At 41.2% G+C, this 17,214-nt stretch overlaps 1 protein-coding gene across 3 annotated transcripts in view; it reads right to left on the bottom strand.

Annotated features, from left to right (window-relative positions):
- The window catches only part of rab6ba (RAB6B, member RAS oncogene family a), a 76,896-nt gene that overhangs the window by 40,135 nt on the left and 19,547 nt on the right, over nucleotides 1-17,214 (bottom strand). The window contains exon 2 of one of the 3 annotated variants that reach the window (XM_015976417.3): nucleotides 279-400. The exons of the other annotated variants lie outside the window; for them this stretch is intronic. Within the exon in view, the coding sequence (XP_015831903.1) occupies nucleotides 279-351 (73 nt within the window). The 5' untranslated portion in view covers nucleotides 352-400. The remainder of the gene's footprint in view (nucleotides 1-278; nucleotides 401-17,214) is intronic. 3 annotated transcript variants of the gene reach the window in all.

The following is a 17,214-nucleotide window of genomic DNA, read 5'->3' as shown; positions in this document are numbered from 1 at the left end:
TAACTATAGACACATTACTTTGTTGTTGTGTGTGTGTGTTTGTGGCTTCAGTTGAGGTATTATTTAAGCCTTCCCAATGTTAATCAGCTGCTCCCGATTGTAAACCGGCGTGTTTCCATGGTTACGCATCATAACAAATGCTCAAAAAGTGAAAAAATAGCAGTAAAGATCCTCCAAGCTTCGCAGCACCAGAAACAGAAAAGTAAAATGTCCAAAAAAAAAAAATACCGTTCCTCTCGAAAAACTAGAAAAAATGTCCGAGAAAAGGCAAAACTTACATATAGTCAACAGATCTACTCCAACATGCAGCCACCCAGAGCAGCGCAGTTCCGGAAACCAAGCCAACCACATTATTGCGAATGCTTAGTTCAGTCTCACCAGCCACACCCAGACCTGAAAACTGCCAGAGCAGAAGAATAAAGAACTCACTTCAATCGTTCTAAAGGAATTCAAGAACAAAAGAACCTAGAACAGCAATAAAATACCACAAAGGCTAGCTCTTGTTAGCCAGAAAAGATAAACAATTATATTTACAAGGAACTCCTCGTGGCTTCATGTCAATCAAAGCAATAAATATTACAAGCCACATTCATCTATTAACACGCAACCCTGACTTTACAGTTTGAAGAGCTATGCCTTGCCCAAAGGCCTTGATATTGGGAAAGCTGGGATTGAACCACCAATAGGGATGTAATAAAATATCGATATGGCAATATATCGTGATATTTTTCCCAGCAATATTATACCAATATTCAAAAGCCGTGTATCGGAAATATCGATATGGCAATATATCGTGATATTTTTTCCTGCGATTATTACATCGATATTCAAAAGCCGTGTATCTCATTCCTGAAAGAATTTACATGCAAACATTTGTGTATTTTCTTTTCGTTTTGCGCAATCCAATCGCCACCCGCTAGTTGGCAGCAGTGTGCAGTGGGTTTTGTTTCCACCACTGAAATGTAAATCCCTCCATCATGGTTCAGATACCTCATGTTAAACATGTTACGTATCAGTTTGGACTGTTTATTGAACATTCTTACAATAAATTCAGTAAAAATAAATTGCTTGTAACGTCTGACTGAATGTATCGCAATATATTGTGATATATCGTATCGTCTCCCCTGTATCGTGATGTGTATCGTATCACCAGAATTTCAAAAATACACATCCCTAACCACCAACTTACTGATAAGCCGGCAACTGCTCCACCCACTGAGCCACAGCTGCCCCACAGCACCTGGATGGTTCCTAGATTTTTGGAAAACATTCTGTTGACAAATAAAATTAAAGTGGAACCTCTAGGAAGGAGGGAGTATTTGTGCCGGCCATCTTTGCCTGGCAGTAACATTTATTTACTGAAAAAAAAAGCAAAGAACAGACAAAATCTGTTGGGAAAAAGTATTCAACATTTGCAGAAGCTCAGGAGGTACAGCGGGCTGTCCAGTAATCGGAAGGTTGCAGGTTTGATCACGGCTCTGACCAGAGAAAGCTGCTGATGTGTCCTTGGGCAAGACACTTAACACGCCTTGACTGCTGGTGGTGGTATGAGGGACTGATGATGCCCGTGTTCGGCAGCCTCGCCTCTGTCAGTGCTCCCCAGGGCAGCTGTGGCTACATCGTAGCTCATCTCCACCGGTGTGTGAATGACTGATTGTGTTGTGAAGCGCCTTGGGGGGGTTATAGAATCCTAAGAAGGCGCTACACAAATACAGGCCGTTTTAAATGCTTTTTAAGCACTTTGGGTCAGGCTAACCTAAAGTTTTTAACTTCAGCAGAAGGAAAAGTGTTTTTTATAAACCAGTCTTGTTATATCCTCATTCAGACGTTCCTTCATTAAATCAACAGGAATCCAGATAAACTGGTGCATTCAATAGAACGTATGAGGAAACAAGAGCCGTGTTCAAATTTCAAGCAGGTGTTTTAGGACTTTCTCTAGAAAGTGAAAGTTTTGTTTTGAGATTGCTCTTAATTTTATTTCTGCTAGGATAAGGTGAACACCGATTTAACAGATGTCTGAACAATTCTTTCTACAAAGCACTGCAACAAATAATAAGATTGGTGGTTTGAATTGCTTTTGTAAGGAACAATGTGCCTAAATCTGAAAGTGTAAACATTAGGATGCAGTGTTTTATTTGATGTCCTCTGTGCTGAGTCATACTCTTTGAGCACTAAGCAACGTGAGTCAGCACTCTATGCCTCTCAGCTACAGCTGAAAGCTTCAGAAACTGGGACAGACAGCACGTCCTCATCCCCTCCTAAAATAATAAAGGAGAGAGGAACAAAAAACTACAGACAAACTCCTCCCCAGAGAAAAATGATTTACCAAAGAAATCTTTCATTCAAATAAGTAAACAGAATATAAACTTTAAATAACATACGTCACTCTGAGTCTGAATTGCTTCCCCTCTAGTAAAAGATGCACTGAGTGTAATTAAAATCTGTGTCAACATATTTAAATGCAACATCCACATTTCTTTGACACTAATTTAAGATTTGGAGGAAAACACTTTGCAGGTATTACTGCAGTAAATTAGTCAAATGTCTTTTGGCATCGTGTAAAAACGGATTTTAATTCCACTGTAGAAGTTCAGCACATTTCTTCCTGTTCATTACATCTAAACACGGCATTGGAGGTTATAAAAGAAAACAAACGAGTCAGACATAAAAATAAAGTCCAAAGCAGCTGCAGCAATACTACTGCAACAACCTTTTTATTTTATTTTATACTGGCTGTAATACAGGTGTGTTCTCATGAGGGAGTGAAACTGCAGAAGGAAATGTAGCTTAATGAATTTCAAAGGGAGAAGAAAATATAGAACAAGCAGAAGTTCGGCTGCACGCTGCAGGGTCTGTCATGAACAAACCTAAGGTAGAACAAATCAACAGATTTAGGATATGTTCAATTGTTCAAACCATTAAACATTTCCCAAATATACCCTGATTTATTACAGTTGGCTGGGGTGCATGGGTGTCATTTGTTAAGCTGATTCATAGGATGTTTGAAGCTTTTAAACCATTTGAATCTGGCACATTGGGCTGGTTTGACTTTAAACTCTTTAAAAAACACTTTAAACTAAATTGAGTAAATGAAGACTTGACGATTAACCAGTAGCTGACTGATCTCCAAGCTGCTGTGCTTAACTCAACTTCATCAGTGTCAGAGCCAGTGGTGGCTGGTAAACATTTTTTGGGTGGGACGCATTTTTGCAAGTCAGTTTTCAGATGGACTAACTGTGTACCACCACTAGGGGGTGCCAAATTACAATTCTTATTAGGGCTGCACAATATATCGAAAAATTATCGTCACTGCGATAACAGGACGTGCGATAGGCCCATCGCAAAGCACGTCAAAAACGGCGATAAATGTTTGGTTCAAACATTTCCATCCGTGTCATACATCAGCTTTTTGTAAATCAGCTCTGTTTTTTACGCAGAAGTATTATTTGACCAATCAAATGTAGCCCTTCTGATATGCGGCCAATCAGATGGGTCCGTTCACGTAATACGCCCGCCCCCTACGTAGACCCGTACCCCAAAATTCCACCATCTTCTCCGCTCGGCCCCCGCTTTCCGCTGCCGCTCGCTTCCCTTGTTCGTCATGCTGGCTCAGATTAACGAACGCACTTTGTGCTGAGGTTTCTGGAATCAGCGCTGCTTTCAAACGTGAACGTGAGTCCGCTCGGTGTCGTTAAGCAGCTGATAATAACCGGGCTGACTCAGACACGTGCCGGTGAACCACCCCACCTACCTCCATGTCGCTAGTGTTCCACCGGGTGGTGACGTTAGCCCCAGGCTCCGGTTAGCTTCCAGCTAAAAGGCTACAGCACTCTCCTCCCAGTGCCACCCTGCTAAAGAGGGCCTGGAAAAGTTCCCCCACACATCAAAGTGATTTTTCATTTATGAGCTTTTATAACCTTGTTAATCAGGATAGTTGGTTTGCTGCTGCACATAAACTGTCAGTCAGAAGCTCTGCTAGCCGGTTATCTTAGAGGAGCTAGTTCAATTTGTTAGCTTGTTATCAGAATCATAGTTGCAGTTTCATCATCTGAGCTGCTTTTTAAGATCTAGGTAAACTTGTTCAATTTGGGGTTAAAAACAAACGTTTTCACATATTTTCCATGTAGTTTTTTTTTTGCCAGTTCCTCTTCTGAAAGGTAGACAATTGTTTTTCTCTTTCCCTCAGAAAATCTTAATATTCTCCTAGTTTGGCCCAGCACAGTTCACTTCCCAGTTACAGCAAAAGCCTTATATCATAACCACATAAGTGGAGAAAATGTTCAGTAGCAATGAGAGAATTTGCTGTTGCCTTTAAGTGATGTTAACTATTATTTAATATTTAAACTTATTTTCAGATATTTTTATTTATTCAAAAACCCTGGTAAGGGATGTTTTTCTGTATTTGGAGCATCAGAAAAAGTTTTATGGTGGAGGTGATGTTTTAAAGTCACTGAGAAACTGCATGCATGCAGTTTGTTGTTTTGCTGCTAATACAGTAGCAGGTGTAGCTGCTAATACAGTAGCAGGTGTTGCTGCTAATACAGTAGCAGGTGCAGCTGCTAATACAGTAGCGGGTGCAGCTGCTAATACAGTAGCGGGTGCAGCTGCTAATACAGTAGCAGGTGCAGCTGCTAATACAGTAGCAGGTGTTGCTGCTAATACAGTAGCAGGTGTTGCTGCTAATACAGTAGCAGGTGTAGCTGCTAATACAGTAGCAGGTGTTGCTGCTAATACAGTAGCAGGTGTTGCTGCTAATACAGTAGCAGGTGCAGCTGCTAATACAGTAGCAGGTGTTGCTGCTAATACAGTAGCGGGTGTTGCTGCTAATACAGTAGCGGGTGCAGCTGCTAATACAGTAGCAGGTGCAGCTGCTAATACAGTAGCAGGTGCAGCTGCTAATACAGTAGCAGGTGCAGCTGCTAATACAGTACCAGGTGCAGCTGCTAATACAGTACCAGGTGCAGCTGCTAATACAGTAGCAGGTGCAGCTGCTAATACAGTAGCAGGTGTTGCTGCTAATACAGTAGCAGGTGTAGCTGCTAATACAGTAGCAGGTGCAGCTGCTAATACAGTAGCAGGTGCAGCTGCTAATACAGTAGCAGGTGCAGCTGCTAATACAGTAGCGGGTGTTGCTGCTAATACAGTAGCGGGTGCAGCTGCTAATACAGTAGCGGGTGCAGCTGCTAATACAGTAGCGGGTGCAGCTGCTAATACAGTAGCGGGTGCAGCTGCTAATACAGTAGCAGGTGCAGCTGCTAATACAGTAGCAGGTGTTGCTGCTAATACAGTAGCAGGTGTTGCTGCTAATACAGTAGCAGGTGCAGCTGCTAATACAGTAGCAGGTGCAGCTGCTAATACAGTAGCAGGTGCAGCTGCTAATACAGTACCAGGTGCAGCTGCTAATACAGTAGCAGGTGCAGCTGCTAATACAGTAGCAGGTGTTGCTGCTAATACAGTAGCAGGTGTAGCTGCTAATACAGTAGCAGGTGCAGCTGTTAATACAGTAGCAGGTGCAGCTGCTAATACAGTAGCAGGTGCAGCTGCTAATACAGTAGCAGGTGCAGCTGCTAATACAGTAGCAGGTGCAGCTGCTAATACAGTAGCAGGTGCAGCTGCTAATACAGTAGCAGGTGTTGCTGCTAATACAGTAGCAGGTGTAGCTGCTAATACAGTAGCAGGTGCAGCTGTTAATACAGTAGCAGGTGCAGCTGCTAATACAGTAGCAGGTGCAGCTGCTAATACAGTAGCAGGTGCAGCTGCTAATACAGTAGCAGGTGCAGCTGCTAATACAGTAGCAGGTGCAGCTGCATATTTTTGCAATTAAAATGTTATGTTGTAATGGAATTCATGCATTAGTTTTTGTTTGCTTTGAACCCAGAGCAGACGTCACACGCCAGACGACATCAACACTGCATACTTTAGTATTTGTTCATTTATCGGGAGTAATATCGATATCGCAATATTAAGCACTGTTATCGAATATCGCAGGTTTTCCTAATATCGTGCAGCCCTAATTCTTATGCTTTACACAACATAAACCCAACGACCGGTGCCAGGTCCACAAGCACTTCCAGCAACAAAATGGATCCAAAAACATGCTCAATTTTCACCAATATATGCAAATTGCACACAAATTTAACAGAAAGAGGCTCATCTAAATGACAAAAGCCATGTTTTCTACCTTAACAACACCCAATAGCAATAAGTCATTAAATGAAAAGCAAAATAAAGCTAATTTCATGAAATCAAAAGCGTCAAATCAGTCTTACCTTTGCTGGTTTATGGTCATGATAATCTGCGTTATAATAAAAAAATCCACTTGGTTCATGTAATCCATTGTCCCAACGTCACACTGAGCTGATTCCTGAATGTTTCAGGCTGTTCATACCTGCTGGCGAGTGTTTACGAATCTCAGACGCCACATTTTATGGTTCTCCGTAACAAAAAAACTTCAAGAGGTGTACTCAGCTACTCTAAAATAAACAAAAACCAGTGAGCTAAAAAATAAAAAAAAGAGCAATGAACTGTGGAGAGTTTCTGGTTCCAGGTAAACATCCTGGTTATGTTTCGTAAACATCCTGGTTATGTTTCAGTCGCAAACCCCTGCAACCAAAATCTCTATTCTTTGTATTGAAGGGAGATCCAAGTAGGTCTATGTTAAAGTCTGCTGCGCCAAAAAAAGAACAGGGAATACATCACAAGACTATTCAGTCGTGGTAAAAGTGTGAGAGGACGGTTTTAAACTACACTTAGATGCAGAATCAACACAGCACTTATAGTCTGTACGGTGTCTAGATTGTTTAGTGTATTTTTCATGTTTTTTAACGATTTTGTGATTTCTATCTTCTTCCTCCTCTTCCTGTCTGTGAGACTTGTGGGGCAGCACCCAAGTACTCCCTATTGACAAGCCACCACTTGTCAGAGCTCATGGTGAACACACTCAGCTGAATAGATCAGTGGCCACAAAAATGGACCATCCCCCCAAAAAGTGACATTTAGTTTTTTAACTACAAAGGCTTGACACGGTAATGTAAAAATCTGTACGTATCCATATGCATAATTAGAAATTAGAGCATTGTTAATGTTAATTTAAGTTAAGGGTTGATCAATACATCGGTTGGTTGATATTTACCATTTTTTCTTTATACTGCATCGGCCGATATACTTCCATGGTAAAGCCGATGTAAAGGGAGGTAAATCCGCCGGCATCCCAGTGCTGCTGCAGATTTTCAATTTAAATGAACAACATCTGGATAGGGCTGGGCTTTTAATTCGATTTACGATTTTTTTCCCCCGATTCTCTCTCCCCCTCAATTATTAAGAATAGCAATAAGTACACATGGAAAGCACCTTCAACCCAAATTTGTTTTTTATTTAATCGCAAGCAAGACAAATGTAATACTCATTTGTGATGAGAATAATGAATGAATGAACACCCTCTTGGAATAAAAGTGCCACGCTCCACGTCCGTCGCAGCAAACCCAAACCAGTTCCAAACAACGGATGATTTAATTCCTTTCTTAGGAACAAACTTCCCACTCTCACCGGTGGCCATGGAGTCGCTTATTATGGTTATGTGAAACTAACGCTACAGAAGCTCCGGGGGGCCAAAAAGACGCTATTACATTAAAATTCTATGAACTTTTTTCAAAATCACTCCGCAACAAAAAATTCCAACTAATTCATTAAATCAATTTATCACCCAGGTCTACATCTGGACAACAAAATATATTTTCAAATAAAATGTATTTTTAATACAGCCGTTTCAAACCCATCTCCACTGTCGCTACATGCTTGCTTAGTATGGGGACTGCTGTAAAGTCACCAACACAAGTCAGTGACTTGATATAATCTGCTGGATTTAGATAGAAAACTTTTTACTAAGTGGCTTAATGAACTGAACTCAACTGGAATGTTTACTTTGTGAAGTGCCTTGACACGACATTTGTTGTGATTTTGTACTTTATAAATAAAGAAAATTGAATTAATTTGGCCAAACATATAATTGGTAATCTACAGACAATTAGCATGATGTTCACTAAAGCCCAAAAACAGAAAACGGAAGAATGGTGAAAATGTATCACTGTCATTCAACAGTAGTCAACAATAATCTCTCAGATGCGTGTGTGTCCCCGTTGTTGCAGCCGCTGGAATCATTCTTCAGCCGCAGAAGGGGTTGGAGAGGACGAATTCACAAGTTTACATAAGGTGTGTAAATGTTTAATGATGTTATGTAGCTCTGAATGTGAACTTCATGACATCATCTTCTATTTCAACCTGAACTTTGAGGATGTGGTCATGCTAAAAATGGATACTAACCAAACGTCAGTGAAAAATAAACATTTTGACCCAACTGCCAAGCAGTGCAGGAAAAAAAAAAAGAAATGCAATGGAAACGTTTTAATAAGCAGCTGTATGTGGTCAGTTGCTTCTTGTCCATTTAGGTAAAGGAAATACAAAAGGAACTATTTTAATACAATTTTCTAACATCCCTTCAGCTGATTAAATACAAAAATATAAGGGAAATCTAGTATCACACCTGAATGTGATTCTCTCCTGTAGGTGTTCACTTTTCTTGTGAATTATTTGGTGTTATTAAAGGCATATTACGCAATTTTTTTCATTTAAAAAAAAATCATTTTCCTGAGCCAGTATGTGCTAAAATACCACTTCACTGGGTTAAGGAAATGCTACTTAGACCCCCACCACCCTCTGTAGCGAGAATATTGCACTTGCAACTTCAGAGTTCTGCTCTGGTACCTGTTGGACTAAGTAAAAGTGGAGCTGACTTGCCAGTGCTGGAGTCTGCTTCCAGCATGTTTCCTGTATGTTTTAGAACATCAACACAGCTGATTTGTTTGATTTAGTGATGACCCGCTCATGTAGACACTAATGAGGGTTTAGGAGACATTTCAGCTCTTAGATTAAGATGTTAAAAAGACAAACACACAGCAGGGAGATAAGTTTCACTAACGGGCACTAGTGGGTAGCGTTGGGCATCGAGCGTCGATTGAAACCGGGACTCAGGGCCGTGCGATCTGACGATATAAGATCATTAAGGATTATAAAGTGATGACGATCTACCAAAGCTCGGAGATTTTAGAACCATCTACAGGTCCTTCTCAAAAATTTTGCATATTGTGATAAAGTTCATTATTGTCTGTAATGTACTGATAAACATTAGACTTTCATATGTATTAGATTCATTACACACAACTGAAGTAGTTCAAGCCTTTTATTGTTTCTAATATTAATGATTTTTTCATACAGCTCATGAATACTCAAAATTCCTATCTCAAAAAAATTAGCATATCATGAAAAGGTTCTCTAAACGAGCTATTAACCTAATCATCTGAATCAACTCATTAACTCTAAACACCTGCAAAAGATTCCTGAGGCTTTTAAAAACTCCCAGCCTGGGTCATTAATCAAAACCGCAATCATGGGTAAGACTGCCGACCTGACTGTTGTCCAGAAGGCCATCATTGACACCCTCAAGCAAGAGGGTAAGACACAGAAAGAAATTTCTGAACGAATAGGCTGTTCCCAGAGTGCTGTATCAAGGCACCTCAGTGGGAAGTCTGTGGGAAGGAAAAAGTGTGGCAGAAAATGCCGCACAACGAGAAGAGGTGACCGGACCCTGAGGAAGATTGTGGAGAAGGACCGATTCCAGACCTTGGGGGACCTGCAGAAGTGGTGGACTGAGTCTGGAGTTGAAACATCCAGAGCCACCGTGTACAGGCGTTTGCAGGAAATGGGCTACAGGTGTTGCATTCCCCAGGTCAAGCCACTTTTGAACCAGAAACAGCGGCAGAAGCGCCTGACCTGGGCTACAGAGAAGCAGCACTGGATGGTTGCTCAGTGGTCCAAGGTACTTTTTTCGGAGGAAAGCAAATTTTGCATGTCATTCAGAAATCAAGGTGCCAGAGTCTGGAGTAAGACTGGGCAGAGGGAAATGCCAAAATGCCTGAAGTTCAGGTGAGTTTGGGTCACTGCAGAAATAAACACACACATGGAGCATCAGCAGTCAAACACAGCCACTCACCAACACTCGTGTGTGTGTGTGTGTGTGTGTGTGTGTGTGTGTGTGTGTGTGTGAGATCTTCAGAAGGCTGAGCAAATAACATGTAAAATAGTCATCATGCTAGAGCAGCTTTCTCTGTAGCGGATGACTGACACTGGGTTCTGCCCACTAGGAGCCAACAGATGATAAATAAATAAATAAATAAATAAATATAATAATGCTAAATCTAACAACATGTACAAATGTAGATGTTTTATTTATTTTTGAACCATTTAGCCAGTTGATAGCATTAATGTTTTAAATCTGTTGGATGGTTACTGACAGCAGCTACATTTAAGTGCCAGTTTCCCTTTTGACTGAATCGCTGCTGCTGCAGCATGTAGCTGTACTCTCAATCATCCTGGACATGGTCATCCTGATGGTTTTAATATAAACAGCCTGACTTTTCTGGTCATCTTGAAGACGTTTAGCATCCCAGAGGCTTCTTCAGTTCTCATACGTTGGTTGTGCTCAGAAACAAACACACTGATTGTGCTGCAAGTCTTTTTCTTTCTTTCTTGAAAACATGTTTCTATTCTAAATGAAGGTGATGTTATTGTTCACAGAATTAAAATTCATATTGAAGTTCAGATTATTCCATCAAGTAAGACCTGTGGTTAGCTGGCTCACTTAACACTTGTAATGTTTTTGGATCCTGCCACTTGAAAAAATTCGGAATTGGGATCGATGGGAATCTGAATCAAAACAAGGAATTGGAATCGCTCAAATTCAAACGGTGCCCAACCGCATTAGGGGGAGCTAAATGCAAGCCAAAACTGCAAAGCCTCCCTTTTTTTTTTAGAGGAAAAGTGATTGAATGAAATTTTGTTTTCCAATTTTTTAATGAGGATTATCAAAAGAACTATGGAAAAAGAATATGCAGGCAGAGTCTGCACTTTGTCCAACAGCAGAGGACTTCCTGCCACAGGAAGTAAATGTCAAGAGCTACTTCTGTATACCAGAGTGATTTCCCATCCCGTTCTTTTAAGTAGCATCATTAGTCCATCTGTTTATTTTGCCGAGGGTGTGCCGTGCTGTCCATTATCCTGAGCAGAGTACAGAACATTTCAGATCAGTTCCAGGTCTACTGACCAGTAAGTACGCGGCCAGATGATGCAACAAACAGAGACGGATTCAACTCTTCATAAAACTCTTCGTTCACCTACTACAACAAGAGGCGCATCAGTTATGTTCCCAACACCTTGTTGTCAGAATGGGATATACTATAACACAAGGTGTGTATTGGCAAGAATCTGGTGTTACAATATAATTCACAATACATGGGGGAATATACAATATACTGCAAGGCTAAAAACCAGATGATATTTGGAATTTTAGGGCAGATTTAATAGAAAACTTAGGCCAGACGCTTCCAAGATATATCCGGTGTTATCGCCAGATCTCATTGTTCCGTCAGAATGAAGACAGTAGAAACTGCTGCCACCTAGCAGTCGGGTGTTGAATTGCTACACAAAAGAAATATCCTAAATGTCTGCATATAAAAACATTTCAATAAAAAAAACAACAACACTGCATTCAAATATTGATCCAGTAGAACACAAAAATCACGAGATTTCAGAGTACCGATATCTTCATACAACCAAATATAATACAGACGTAATTTTAATGCGTTTTATATTTTTAGAAAGAAAGAGAATTATCTTGTGTACATCACCTCCCAAGACAAAAATCACAGGAGTATTCACAAGAACAAAAATGTAAAAAATAAAAAGCATCAAAATTACAAATTGTGATTAAAAATGTAAGGAAAGAGAAAATGAATGAGAAATAGGGAAATCAGTGGATCCTGGGAAAGACCAAGGTGAAGGTGGTGATGAAGGTCACACCAAAGCCTGAACAGGTGGGTTTTCAGCTGCTTTTTAAAGGAGACCACTGAGTGCACTGATCTCAGACTCAGGGGGAGAGAGGTCCAGAGTCTGGGGGCCACAGCATCAAACGATCTGTCACCTTTGACCTTTAGCCTGGTGCTGCATAGGGCTGTAGCGAAGCCTCGACGAAGTCGACGGCTCGATTCTAAAAATTTGTCGACGTCAGATCCGGAAGTCGACGCACCGCGCCCACTTGTTGCATCCCCAGGAGTTTGTAAATAGAGGAGGAATCTGCCTGTTTTTCCTCTAGTTCGCCCTCTTCTCCGCCTTCACTAACATCTCCGCCAAATACCGAAGACCCGGAACAACGTCCGTCCACTACTAGATTATTTTCCTGTTTTGCCCCTTCGTCTCCCGGCAACGGACAACAACTTCCGGGGTCAGATGCGCTGCTCCGTCTCTACCGCAGATGTAGAAAATCACCGGGAGCGCTTCTCCCTTCATTAAGGAGCTTCTTTCAGACATGAGGAGAGCTGTTTTGGTGGTAGCAGTCTCTCCTCCGTGCTGGTCTGTTTGCTGCCGGGTGTTTTTGGTTTATTTAAACTTGGTTACTTGAACTTAACGTTGGTAAAGCTACTGTTAGCATCTTCGCTAACAGCTTCTTACGTTGGGATAAGCTGTTACGTTTTGGTTTAGAGTTCATCTTTTTTGTGGTGCAGATCTCCCTTTTATTACATTTAGAGTGTTGTGGGTTTTCGGTTTAGTGTAAAATATCACCTGAGTTTGGTTTAACCCGTAAGACCACTCGCCTCACGCACATAAGTGACCAAAACAAAGTAGCATGGAGACACTCCATCTTCTACCACCTCTCAGGCAGCAGCCTGCACTCCCAAGTTCTACATGTCACCAGAACATAACCAACCAACACAATAAACGCAGTGTTATACAAAATGGAAGGCCTGTAGTGTTTATTCTCTTACAGTAAGAATTTATCAGTTTTTTTGAGGAATTTATTTGAGATTTTCTGGTTTTTGTTAATTGTGCAATAGAAAAATAATCATTAGATTAATTTTCTAAATAGTCATTAGAATAGTCGACTATTCGATAAAATAATCGTCAGAATAATCGTTTTAAAAATAATCGTTTACCCCCAGCCCTACTGCTGCACAACCAGTAGGCTTTGATCACTGGACCTCAGGGACCTGCTGGGGGTGTAGGGACTAAGAAGATCACCAATGTAAGATGGTGCTTGTCCATGTAAGGCCCTATAGACCAGAACCAGGATCTTGAAATGAACCCTGAAGTTGACTGGCAGCCAGTGAAGCTGGAGGAGAAGCGGAGTGATGTGCAGTAGTCTAAGGGTGAGGAGATGAAGGTGTGGAGAACTGTCTCAAGTTCAGAGCAGGACTCAGCTTAGCAATGTTCCTGAGATGGAAGAAGGAAGAGCGAACATGATAACTGACATGAGAATCCAGGGTGAGAGCTGGGTCACAAGGTGTGGGTAATGTGGAAAAAAAAATCATATCTTAATTTTTTTTCCAATATCACAATCAAAATTTTATCACGATTTTTCTATTCTACAATTCAGACGTTTAGGAAGTTATTTACCAGTAAAATACATGCATTTAAAAGCATACCTCTTCACAGAAAATAGGATAAAAGATTTTAGAATAAAAAAAAAATCTTAAATCCCAATATCTGGCCATCTGTCCGTCTTTCTATCAATTCACAGTTGAGAGCTAGAGATATGCGTCTCAAATGTCTCAAAGGCACATTCATTTAAATATATATTTATAATTAACGTAAAATAATTTAAATTCTATCTAAAGGTGGCTCATATCCTATCATCCACAATATTACCAGTAATTATTTTTTGTCCAGAGAACAAATCTGTCATGTTACGCCACATTCATGATGCATCCTCATCTCATGTATCCTCTTGTCAGGATTACGCTCTCTATTTAAGCCTCGCTGCTTTCTGTAGAAGTTTCCTGACAATGCAGGAGAGTTTGGCATAAACAAAGCTCCGGTCGGCAGCCATGGTGAAAAGATTTGCTAAAACACACACCAACGCCCCCAAATAATAAAAGCCACAAAGCCAAATGCAAAGTTTAGAGCTGAACATTGACCCATAGGTTCCCTGATTGAGCAGACAGTGAGAATACACGCAACAACCGCTTAGAGACTGAGTGAGCTAGTGGCTAATGCTAGCAGCTAGCTGCTATGATCCAGTGTGGTGTACTGCTTCAAAGACTCATAATGGTATATGTCTGCATCTTAACGTATCGATTGTTAAGAAGTTGATGCCATTTGTATAAATGTTCCCACCGCCAATCGTCAGACCAATAAATGACGATGGACAATTAATTCGTGCATGTGACATCATAATGCATGGACTGATTTGCGAACACAGAAGAAGTCCAAACATTGATATTTTTATACAAGCACATATGTTTGCTGGAAGAGAAATTTAGATATTTCTTTTTGTTTGATTTTGTTTTTGTTATTTGGTAGCGTGACGTTCTGTATTAAACATGGTCATAAGGAAGCCTCGTCTTTGTTTACCTGTGGTACCCAATACTGTGGTAATTTATTTAAAGAGCAAGTCACCCCCAAATCAACTTTTTTTTTCTGATAAACTATATAAATGCGTGTCTAATCGTGCTGCAGACACGTGTAATCAATAGTTTAGCTCTTTAGTGCATTTTAGTTAAAATTTAAAATTTCTGCCTAAAACTGGCAGTGTTGTGCCGTTGTCAGGTAAAAACTCTTCACTGCATTTGAATTTAAATCTGCCACCGCTATTGGCTAAGGGGTATGCTATGATGTAAACTGGTACATTATGATGTCACAATGTCATGAGTGTGTGTATTTGTTAGTGGCTCCACCCTCTCGGTCTGCTAGGCAACAGCATTTGTTGCATTATTCAAACATGAAGTGGGAGTGAAGTACGCTTCTTGTAAGGGGTGACTTGCTCTTTAAGCAAAATGTTTAATAATGTTTATTTCTGAACAAAGGCTGATGGGTTTCTTTCTTTTATCAGTTTGAGTAGGAAATGGAATGAATCGCTGCTGCATTTGGACACACTCTGAAGAGGGAGCATTTGCTCGCAGCTAGAGGTCGCATGATCTAATTATCCCAGTCATTTTCATTTGTAAAATAATAACTGTAAAGGTGAATGTAAAGGTGAACTATTTCTTTATGTTTAACAACGGCAAAGGTATACGGGCTTTTATTTTGATAGCGTCATAGCAACCGTTGCCAAGTAGGGAGGCGCAACGGGCGCAACACAGAAGAAGCAAACGGCAATCTATTAGAAGTAAAGACGGAGCAAAGGATAGGCTATTAACGGTTCACGGAGAAGAAGACAAAGATAGTTTGAAGAATACTTCTGTCTAGCTTCAGTTGATAAGGGGAACAAGGTTTGTAACTATAATTCAGAATGTTGTTATGAAAACGGAACGTGTCTATATGATTGTATTAATTGTGAAAACGGCTACCAATGTAATCAGTTATGCATTATGGTTTATTTTATGATTTATTTATTTTTTGTTTATGCCTAGCTCTTACGTTGGTTGGTTGATGATACGGACGGCTCAATAAATCATCATTCACCATCAGTTCCGGCCTTCTCAATATTGACTGAATGCTACAATAACCATTCAATACCGTTAACTTTCCATGAATTTTTATTTAATATTTAGTTCAACCACGCTGATCAGAGTGCCCCATATAAACAACGCAACTAAACAATTTCACTTAAATGAGGAACATTTCACCTGCTGCAGCCTGAACGCACATTCCTTCTGCTACACGTAAACCTGAACTGGTCACATGCTTGTGCGTGATCGCATGTCTCTAGAGAGCTCGCTGAAGAGGTTATGAGGATCTGGACGTTTGACTCAGACAGACTGACTCATGGCTGTTTAAATGTTGTTATACCTCTCAGGGATTTCATCTGCTCTGCACTGCCCGATTCACTGGACCCTCTACAGTTTGCATACCGCCACAACAGGTCCACTGATGATGCCATAGCCCTGTCACACCTGGAGAAAAGGGACACGTATGTGAGAATGCTGTTTGTAGATTACAGCTCAGCATTCAACACCATTGTTCCCTCGAAGCTGGACAGGAAACTGCAGGATCTAGGACTGAGCAGCTCCCTCTGCAGCTGGATCCTTAACTTTCTGTCTGACAGACGCCAGGTGGTCAGACTGGGCGGCACCACCTCATCCCCCATCACACTGAACACTGGTGCACCGCAGGGGTGTGTGCTGAGCCCTCTCCTGTACTCACTCTACACCTACGACTGCACGGCCACGAGAAACTCCAACATCATTGTGAAGTATGCGGACGACACCACAGTGATAGGTCTCATCACCAACGACGATGAGACGGCCTACAGGGAGGAGATCAGCACCCTGACCCACTGGTGTCAGGACAACAGTCTCACCCTCAACGTCACAAAGACAAAGGAGATGATAGTGGACTTCCGGAGGTGCAGAGGAATACACACCCCCATCACCATCAATGGCGATGCTGTGGAGAGGGTGAGCAGTTTCCGTTTCCTTGGAGTTCACCTGGCAGAGGATCTTACGTGGTCAGTGCACACGGAAAATACAGTGAAGAAGGCACAGCAGCGCCTCTTCTTTCTCAGAAGACTGAAAAGATTTGGCATGAGCCACCGCATCCTCAGGACCTTCTATCGCTGTGCCATTGAGAGCATCCTCACTGGATGCATCTCCGCCTGGTATGGCAACAGCACCGCTTACAACCGCAAAGCTCTCCAGAGAGTAGTGCGGTGTGCTGAAAGGATTATAGGAGGTGAGCTTCCCTCCCTCCAGGACATCTACAGGAAGCGGTGCCTGAGGAAAGCGGGGAGGATCATCAAGGACTCAAGTCACCCCAGCCATAAACTGTTCAGACTACTTCCATCAGAAAGGAGGTTCTGCAGCATCCGGTCCAGAACCAGCAGACTGAGAGACAGCTTTTTCCATCAGGCCATCAGACTGCTGAACACATCGCAGACACCTCACCCTCACTACTGAAACTCCAACATTACACACTCCATACTGTACACTAATGCCACTGTTTTGCACATACCAACCTCTGTACATTTTATATCTCTTATCTTATTGTTTACTTTATTCATTTGTATATTTAGATTAGCCATTTTTATATTTTACATGTTTTTACATTACTGTATTTTTGCACAACTCTGTTGCTGTGAAGCTCGCACACAAGAATTTCACTCGCATGTACTGTACCAGTGTACCTGCACATGTGACGTGACAATAAAAGTGATTTGATTTGATGAGGCTT

The sequence above is a fragment of the Nothobranchius furzeri genome, chromosome 16 (assembly GCF_043380555.1).
Source record: "Nothobranchius furzeri strain GRZ-AD chromosome 16, NfurGRZ-RIMD1, whole genome shotgun sequence".
Classification (NCBI taxonomy): Eukaryota; Metazoa; Chordata; class Actinopteri; order Cyprinodontiformes; family Nothobranchiidae; genus Nothobranchius; species Nothobranchius furzeri.
Note: the sequence above shows the minus strand (reverse complement) of the source record. Positions and strands in the feature narration are given on the sequence as shown.